Genomic DNA, 9,929 nt, shown 5'->3' with positions numbered 1-9,929 from the left:
TGTAAACCGGTAAATTGGCCGTTTAAATGCAAATTGGATGGTTCCACCCATCTAATTGGACTACCGGAGGGTATTAGGAACCATGGTAAACATTTTGGCAATTTTTATTTTCAGGCGAAAAAAGTCAAAAAATTCCAAAATTGAAGGCTAATATACACGTTTTTTGAGAAATTTTTGAGGTTTCGGGGCTCGGTGTCGAAAAGCTTTGAGATTTTAGGGGATACATCTTGGAGTCATATAATACTGTTTTAAATCATAAATGATCATTATATGTTGTCATAAATATTCGTGGTAGGCTTGAGTTAATGAAATCGGTGCAAGTTGTAAACCGGTAAATTCACCATTTAAAGGCAAATTGGATGGTTCCACCCACCTAAATGGAATCCCGGAAGGTATTAGGGGCCATGGTAAACATTTCGACAATTTTTATTTATGGGCGAAAAAAAGTCAAAAAATCTAAAATTAAAAGCAAATATCCACGTTTTTTGAGAAATTTTGGAGGTTTCAGGACCCGGTGTCGAAAAGACTTGAGATTTTAGAGAATATATCTCAGGGTCATACAATGTCGTATAAAACCATTTATGATCATTATTTGTTGTCATAAATGTTCGTGGTAGGCTTGAGTTAATGAAATCAGTGCAAGTTGTAAACCGGTAAATTGGCCATTTAGAGGCAAATTGGAGGTTCCACCCACCCAATTGGACTACCAGAGGGTATTAGGGACCATGGTAAACATTTCGGCAAATTTTATTTTCGGGCGAAAAAAAGTTAAAAAACTCCAAAATTGAAGGCTAATATCCACGCGTTTTGAGAAATTTTTTAAATTTCGGGGCCCGGTGTCGAAAAGAATTGAGATTTTAGGGGATACATCTCTGGGTCAAATAATGAAGTTTTAAACCATAAATGATCATTATAAGCTGTCATAAATTTTCGTGATTGGCTTGAGTTAATGAAATCGATGCAAGTTGTAAACCGGTAAATTCGCCATTTAAAGGCAAATTCCACCCACCTAATTGGACTCTCGAATTGTATGAGGGACCATGGTAAACATTTCGGCAATTTTTATTTATGGGCCAAAAAAAGTCAAAAAATTCCGAAATTTAAGGCTAATATCCACGCTTTTAGAGAAATTTTTTAGATTTCAAGGCCCGATATCGAAAATCCTTGAGATTTTATAGGATACATCTCGGGGTTATATAATTTCGTTTAGAACCGTATATGATCATTATATGTTGTCATAAATGTTCTTGGTAGGCTTGAGTTAATGAAATCGGTGCATGTTGTAAACGGGTAAATTGGTTGTTTAAAGGCAAATTGGATGATTCCACCCACCCAATTGGACTCCCGGAGGGTAATAGGGACCTTGGTAAACATTTTGGCTTTTTTTATTTCCGAACGAAAAGAAGTAAAAAAATTCCAAAATTAAAGACTAATATCCACGCATTTTGCGAAATTTTGAATGTTTCGGGTCTCGGTGTCGAAAGTTCTTGAAATTCCAGGGAAAACATCTTGGTGTCATATAATGTCGATTGGAACCATATATGATTATTATATGTTTTCATAAATGTTCATGGTATTCTTGAGTTAATGAAATCGGTGCAAGTTGTAAATCGGTAAATTTGTCGTTAAAAGGCAAATTGGATGGTTCCACCCACCCAATGGGACTCCCAGAGGATATTAGGGACCATGGTAAATATTTCGACAATTTTTATTTCCGGGCAAAAAAAGTAAAAAATTTCCAAAATTGGGGCTTATATCCACGCTTTTGGAGAAATTTTGGAGATTTCGGGGTCCGTTGTCGAAAAACCTAAAGATTTTAGGGGATACATCTCGGGGTCTTATAATGCCGTTTGGAACCATATATGATCAATATATGTTGTCATAAATGTTCGTGGTAGGGTTGAATTAATGAAATCGGTGCAAGTTGTAAATTGGTAAATTGGTCGTTTAAAGGCAAATTGGATGGTTCCACCTACCCAATTGGACTCCCGGGGAGTATTAGGGACCATAGTAAAAATTTCGTGAATTTTTATTTCCGTGCGCAAAAAATTCCAAAATTGAAGGCTAATATCCATGCTTTTTAGTAATTTCGAAGGTTTCGGGGCACGGTGTCGAAAACAACTGAGATTTTAGGGGATACATCACGGGGTCATATAATGCTGTTTGGAACCATAAATTATCATTATATGTTGTCAAAAATTTTCGTGGTAGGCTTGAGTTAATGAAATCGGTGTAAGTTGTAAACTGGTAAATTGATCGTTTAAAGGCAAATTGGTTGGTTCCACCCACCCAATTGGAATCCCAGAGGGTATTAGGGACCATGGTAAACATTTTTGGAAAGTTTTATTTCCGGGCGAAAACATGTCAAAAAAATTCCAAAATTGAAATCCACGCTTTTTGAGAAATTTGGGATGTTTCGAGGTCCGGTGTCGAAAAGTTTGGAGATTTAAGGGGATACATCTCGGGGTCTTATAATGTCGTTTGGAACCATATATGATCATTATATGTTGTCATAAATGTTCTTAGTAGGCTTGAGTTAATTTAATTTGTGCAAGTTATAAACTGGTAAATTGGTCGTTTAAAGGCAAATAGGATGGTTCCAACCACCCAATGGGACTCCCGGAGGGTATTTGGGACCATGGTAAACATTTCGGTAATTTTTATATCCCGGCGAAAAAAGTCAAAAAATTCCAAAATTGAAGGCTAATATCCATGCTTTTTTTAGAAATTTCGAATGTTTCAGGGCCCGGTGTCGAAATGCATTGAGATTTTAGGGAATACATCTCAGGGTCTTATAATGCCGTTTGGACCATATAAGATCATTATATGTTGTCATAAATGTTCGTGGTAAGCTTGAGTTAATGAAATCGGTGCAAGTTGTAAACCGGTAAATTGGTCGTTTAAAGGCAAATTGGATGGTTCCACCTAGCCAATTGGACTCCCGAAGGGTATTAGGGATCATAGTAGACATTTCGGCAATTTTTATTTCCGGGTGAAAAAAAAGTAAAAAAATTCCAAAATTAAAGGCTAATATCCATGCTTTTTGTGAAATTTTGGGGGTTTCGGGTAGAACTGTCAATTTGGGTAAACGGGTCGGGTTAAGGTCGGTAAGAGTAGGTCGGGTCAACTCGGGTTGGGTCAATTCGGATTAATTCCATTACCTATGCGGGTCGGGTTTGGGTTGGGTCATGCTTGAGTCGGGTCATACTTCTTATCGAGTTTGGGTCGGGTTTAGGTCGGGTTACATTCGGGTTAGGTGAACAATAGGTCGGGTTTAATTCGGGTTAAAATGGGTTAGGGTAATTCTTGGGTTCGAGTCGGGTTCTGTTCAAGTCAATAACTTACGGGTTAGAATCAGGTCGGGTCATTCTCGGGTTTGAGTCAGGTTTGGTTCAAGTCAATAATTTGCTGGTTATAATCAGGTCAGGTCATTTTCAAGTCGGGTCATTCTCGGGTTCAAGTCGGGTTCGATTCAAGTCAATAATTTGTGGGTTATAATCAGTTTGGGTCATTTTCAAGTCGGATCATTCTCGGAGTCAAGTCGTGTTATGTTCAAGTCAATAATTTGTAGGTTATAATCAGGTCGGGTCATTTCCAAGTCAGGTCATATTCGGGTTCAACTAACTATAAAAAGATAATCATCATTTTTATCAAGCTAATTATTTCCTTTTACTATAATATATATGACAATATACTAGGGAAATATAGTTTATAATTTAGGAAGATAAATATCTCCTTTTATCGTAAAACAAATATATACTATATTTAACTCTTAAATTTGAGGATGATGCTTCTTTTCTTTTGCTGGCCTGAACCGACTTGGTCTCCTTAGACAAAATGCTTTGATCAACAATAATAAGGCGGTCTAAATTGCATTTAAGGTGATTTGAAATTGGATCAGGAACAATTTGGGTTGAATTTACGTCGGGTCAATAACAAGTTGTGTTGATTTCGAGTCGGGTTAGTAACTGATTGGGTTGAATTTTCGGGTCAGGTTAGTAATAGGTCTGGTAAAATTCGGGTCGGGTTAATAACAAATCGGGTTGAATTTGGGTTAGGTCAATAACAAGTCGGGTTGATTTTGGGTCGGGTTTGTAAAGGTTGGGTTAAATTCGGGCCGGGTTGAATTCAGGTCAGGTTAGTAACATGTCGGGTTAAATTCGGGTTTTGACGGGTTAAAACGGGTTTGGCTCAATTTCGATTCAAGCTAAGTCGGGTTTGGTTCAGGTCAATAATTTACGGGTTACTTTCGGGTACGGTCATTTCCAAGTCAGTTCATGTTCAGGTTCGGGTGTCACATACTCGGGTCAACTTGGGGCTAGGGTTGGTTTCAGGTCGAGTTTGGGTCACCATTTTTTTGGGTTTAGATGGATCGGTTAATAATCGGATTTGAGTCGGTATTTCAGGTCGGGTCAACTTTTGACAGCTCTAGGCACATGTGTCAATGTATAACTTTAACCATTAATATTTTTATTTGTCTTATAAAAATTTAGTACTATGAAAGAATGTATTATATTATAATTTATAAAGCAAAACTTTATACAATATAGTATAAAATCAAGTCAAAGTTAATATTTGAATAGTGTGAAATCAAACGTTTGCACTTACACAAATATGGAGTGTATATGCTTTCCAAAAAAAAAAAAAAAAAAGCGGAGTGGGCTTCAGCACCAAATAAAAAAAAAAAATGGTGACCTTTTTGTAAGGGCGTTGCGGCCCAATTTGTAAGAGCAAATTTGTAAGTCATACTCGATGCTCACACATCATTTTCGGCAATCGTCAATAAATCTAAATCACCTTTTGTTATACTTCTATTTTAATGGGTGATGTAAATCCCTTCATATAAATTCCTATTTTTCACATTTTTTTTAATGCCAAATAATGAATTCTTTTACCATTTAAAATTGGACCAACTTAAATATAGTGGATAAATAAATTGTGTGTTGTTGACCAATTCATATAAGAGAGTTGGTCAAAGGATTCAATCTCTCACAATCACAGTAATTACTAGAGGTTGCATGCATACTTAATGCATCATTGACGTGCAACTCACTATGATTACGGGCCTATTCTGATTAACTAAACTAAATTGAGCTGAACTAAATTGATTGGAGCTGAACTTAACTAAACCGAGTTGAATAGAATTATTTACGAGAGAAGGAAATTAGGAATTGAACTGAACTGAAGTGATTGGAGTTGAGCTAAACCGAAATGACGAACTAAAATTAAACTGAAGAGAACAGACCCTACGAGTACTACTATTCTACTATAGACCTATAGTGGTTGCAAGCTTTATGATTTGAGCTAAAGCTATTTTGGATAACATAATTGAGACTTTATGTGTGTAATTCAAGGAATTTTGGTGGTCTTATGGATGACAGACATACAATAAGACTCTTTACAAGAATATATATAAGATTGTCACACGATAAATGAACCGTTAATCTATTATAATAACGTTTATTTATAAACTTTGTTCCATATATTTTAGTATAGATAGTGTTTGGTACGGTGTAGCCGTGTATGAATGCGGAAAAAGTAGTAGCGTTCTCCAAAATTACTAGTGAAAGCACTGAACTTTTTCCTTCTCTACCCCACACAATCACTTATACTGTGCAACTTGCAAAAATTGATTATAAAATTTGACTAGTTAACTACTCATAGATTTTGATTTTAAGGTTGAATTTTGCTATCTTATAATCAATTCATCATACATACACAAAAATATACTACAATAATATGTATGCAAAAACATTGAAAAAGCTATGGCATCATCATCAACTATTACTAGTTTTAACCATGGCAGCATGGCTATTAGATATCTCCGCTGCGGCCGGGGTGCCACCCCGGCCGCGCATAGCGAAGCCAGGGTGTAACGATCGTTGCGGAAACGTGACCATTCCTTACCCCTTCGGCATAGGTCCAAACTGCTACCACAACCCTTGGTTTGATATCGAGTGTGTTAACAACAGTGATAGTTTCTTCCTAAAAAGATTTGACAACATTCAGGGTATACAAATAAACCTGGATCCCCTAAAAGAGGAACGAAACTTCGTCACAGTAGTTCCCTGCTATCGAATCTGCGAAGGAGACGGAAATCCTCGAACACTCGTGTTCGGAAATTCCGATAATTTAACAGGAAGTCCGTTTCTCTTCTCTAGGAAACGTAACGTGTTACTCGTGAATGGTTGCGGAGGTGGTATCGTGTTACTAGACAAAGATAACAAGACGATCGCCGGGTGTGCCGCGGTGTGTATCAGTAATTCTACTAAGCAAGAGGTTGATTGCTACGGAGTAGGATGTTGCCAGACTTCAATTTCGTCGTCTGTGGATTATTATTCGTTACAAGTTTCGAGCATGGGGAATAACCGTATAGTGGATGATGCTTGTACTAGAGCGGTTTTGGTGGATAATGATTGGATAGCTAATAAGAGTAAGAATCTTGAGCATTTTCAAAATATATGTGATCCTGCTCGTGTTGTGTTGGAGTGGAGTGTTAATGATTTGAATGTGGACTCGCCGAGTTATGCAAATTCTAGCTGTGTTAATAAGGCTCCTAGTGTTGATGATGCTGGAGGATATGTTTGTCGTTGTAAAGACGAGTTTTATGAAGGAAATCCTTATCTTCCCAATGGTTGCCAAGGTATGATAACAACAATATATATGTTGATATATCTAATTTATTCTAATGCTAAAGTATTAATATATGAAATGTTTTTTCATTTCAAGAATTTTCTAGGCTTCCTATAATTTGCTGGTTTTATTTTTTATTTCCTTTTTAAATTTTGAAGTCAATTGAGTTTAATATGGATTCCTATATATTACTACGTAGTTGTTAGAGGATGTGAAGGTTGCTTACAAGATTGCATCTATCTTGGAAATCATACCTTTGGATGTCCTCAAAAGCCAAAAAAGGTGAACACAACAACATTAGCAGTTGGGCTTGGTAAGTATTTCAATCCACCAACTTATTATAAAATCTCTTGTGATGCAACTTTGAATATGAAAATATAAAGAATATATGAAATATAATGTGGTTGTTTAGTTGACATTTAAAAATATGAAGTGTAATAAAAAGGAGATTTTCTGATAATCATAAGGTGGAGTTGTTTGATTGGCGAAAACTTCTAATTCCTTGGAAAATGAAGATTGTTCCATGTATATTGTTTAATTTTCTCTAGGATGAATATGCAATCATATTGTCATCTAGTCATCACCTTATCTTGTGATTCTTGTCCTAATTAAGACACTGTGGGTCTGTTCTGATTTACTGAATTGAACTGAACTGAATAGAGTTGAAATGAATTGTTTATGAGAGAAGGAAATTAGGAACTGAATTGAACTAAAATGAACTGAAATTAAGTTGAAGAGAACATGCCCTATGTATTGAAGATTTGAAGTTAGCCCATGGTGCACAATAATATATGTATTAATTCTATCTAATTCCTATTTTTAATTTTTCTCTTTAGTTACGTTTTGATTTTTTCATTTGGATAGTTGATATGAGCTACTAAAGATTAGATATATAAGCATTACTAAATTAACAAGTACATATATACATTGTGCATTTGTGCAGGACTAGGCATTAGCATTGTACTAGTACTTGCACTAGTCGGCGTATATTGGTTGTACCATGTACATAAACGAAGAAGAAACAATAGAATCAAAGCTAAAAACTTTGAAAGAAATGGTGGTCTATTATTGAAGCAACAAATGTCTTCGGAAGACAACAATGTTGAGAAAACAAGAATTCTAACTTCAGATGAACTCGAAAAGGCAACTGATCAATACAATGTAAATCGAATAGTAGGCGAAGGAGGGCAAGGTACCGTCTACAAGGGCATGTTAAATGATGGAAAACTCGTCGCAATAAAGAAGTCCAAGAAAGTAGATGAAAGCCAATTGAACGTATTCATCAACGAGTTGGTAATTCTATCTCAAATTAATCACAGAAATGTGGTTAAGCTTATAGGATGTTGCTTGGAAACAGAGGTTCCTATGTTAGTTTATGAATACGTGTCGAATGGGACTCTTTCGCAAAACATACATGCTTTGAAAGAAGAGTTTCCTATCACTTGGGAAATGCGGTTACATATAGCCACAGACATAGCAAATGCTCTTGCATATTTGCATTCGTCGTACTTAATACCTATATTTCATCGCGACATCAAGTCTTCCAACATACTCTTGGATAACAAATACAGAGCAAAATTATCAGATTTTGGGATATCGAAGTCAGTTGGTGTTGATCAAACTCATGTCACAACTCGTGTTGTAGGTACGTTTGGTTATTTGGATCCAGGGTACTTTCAGTCCAACCAATTCACCGATAAGAGTGATGTTTATAGTTTTGGAGTGGTACTAGTCGAGTTGTTGAGTGGACAAAAGGCGAATGCTTTGGTTGATGATGAACAAAGGGGTCTAGTAGTATGGTTTGTTGAACACATGGGAGATTCTTTACTATATGACATATTAGATGGTCGAGTCAAAAGAGAAGGAAGAGAAGAGGAAATAATGCTTGTTGCTCAACTTGCAAAAAGATGTGTAAACTTGGATGGAAAGAGAAGACCGGCTATGAAAGAAGTCGCGGCTGAACTAGAGACTATAAGATCATCTTTGCAACATGGATTGTCAAAGAACCAATCAATCTCAAGCAATGAAGAAGATGAAGCACAAATAACATATTCTTCGATTGACATGAGTTTAGATAATACAATAGAAGAACAACATTTATTTTCCAGATTCCATTGAAAGAAGGGATTATGTGTTTGTGTTCATGTTGTATACTTGTGTATGTGAGTGTATATACATATATAGAGCAATAAAACCTAACTAATTTTTCATAATATATATTGACATTGTGTATAACTCTGTATTAGAAAGTCTATCGATCATTATCACTTATTACCACCTATCTAACATACCATAGTTAAGGGTGTCTTGAAAGTGTTTATACTTCTACTATCTTCGATTTTTTTTAGTTGCAACTTTGGAATATTTTATGTCTCTCAAATAATATCCCAAAGTTGTAATTAAAAAAAATCGGAGGTAGTATAATTTTTAACTTAATTTTACATGATATTTCATTTTAAAAGGAATAGACGGAGTAAGAAGTGGTCGGTTATTTAGTGACTAAGAGAGTACTTCAAAGTCTTCTCTATATGTCAATGTCTGATTTTATGCCTAAATCACTGTCAGTTGATTTTAGGAGTAAATTGAAAGACTTGTTCAATGCAAAAGTTTGAAGAGGTCAGCCTAATGGTGAATATGAAGCTATTTTGGAACTAATGGTTGAATGTGAAGCTTTTTTTGGAATTTTCTATTCCATCCTAGCATGTTGAATTGTTGGAAATCAAGAGTCAAAATATATTTTGGACACAATTTCTTTAATTTGAATGTCACTAAATTTCCCCCTATCTTACTGATCAAAAAAAAAAAAAAAAAATTACTTCCTCATCTCCCCACGTGATAGGGTGGGGGACCCCTCGTGTCTTACTAATTAAAAAAAAAAAAAACCCGAAAAATCAATACCACATTATTGTCACATACACATGCTAGTACGGTAGCTACATCAGTACATCTCGTCCTCAGAATATATACTACAGTAGTACTTTATTAATTAAACACACAAAATGTATGCAAAAATATAAAATCAATACATAAAATCGAATTCAGATTAGTTTCTCAATTAAACCATGAGAGTAGAAACGTGCATGACTGCTTCTTTGAAGTTTCAATGTTCTGCTGTTTAATTTTGACTACTTATTTTATTAATATTGATTATACACACAACACACGTAAGCCACTTCAACTGATCAAAAAGACAGAATAATTAAAATTGATTTAGTAAAATGATAATTTTGATCATTCAATGAATGCAAATCAATTAAACAATTTTACATATTCCATAAAAAAAACAAATAAAAAAA

At 35.3% G+C, this 9,929-nt stretch overlaps 1 protein-coding gene across 1 annotated transcript; it reads left to right on the top strand.

Moving 5' to 3' along the window:
* Nucleotides 1–5,754: 5,754 nt before the first annotated feature.
* Nucleotides 5,755–8,876, top strand: LOC145634213 (wall-associated receptor kinase-like 1). Its single transcript, XM_081685639.1, has 3 exons — nucleotides 5,755–6,643; nucleotides 6,833–6,946; nucleotides 7,577–8,876. The coding sequence occupies exons 1-3, from the start codon at nucleotides 5,800–5,802 to the stop codon at nucleotides 8,749–8,751; spliced, it is 2,133 nt and encodes a 710-aa protein (XP_081541765.1). The 5' UTR covers nucleotides 5,755–5,799; the 3' UTR covers nucleotides 8,752–8,876.
* The last annotated feature ends 1,053 nt before the right edge of the window (nucleotides 8,877–9,929 follow it).

The sequence above is a fragment of the Chenopodium album genome, chromosome 6, assembly GCF_948465745.1.
Source record: "Chenopodium album chromosome 6, dcCheAlbu1.1, whole genome shotgun sequence".
NCBI lineage: Eukaryota > Viridiplantae > Streptophyta > Magnoliopsida > Caryophyllales > Amaranthaceae > Chenopodium > Chenopodium album.
Note: the sequence above shows the minus strand (reverse complement) of the source record. Positions and strands in the feature narration are given on the sequence as shown.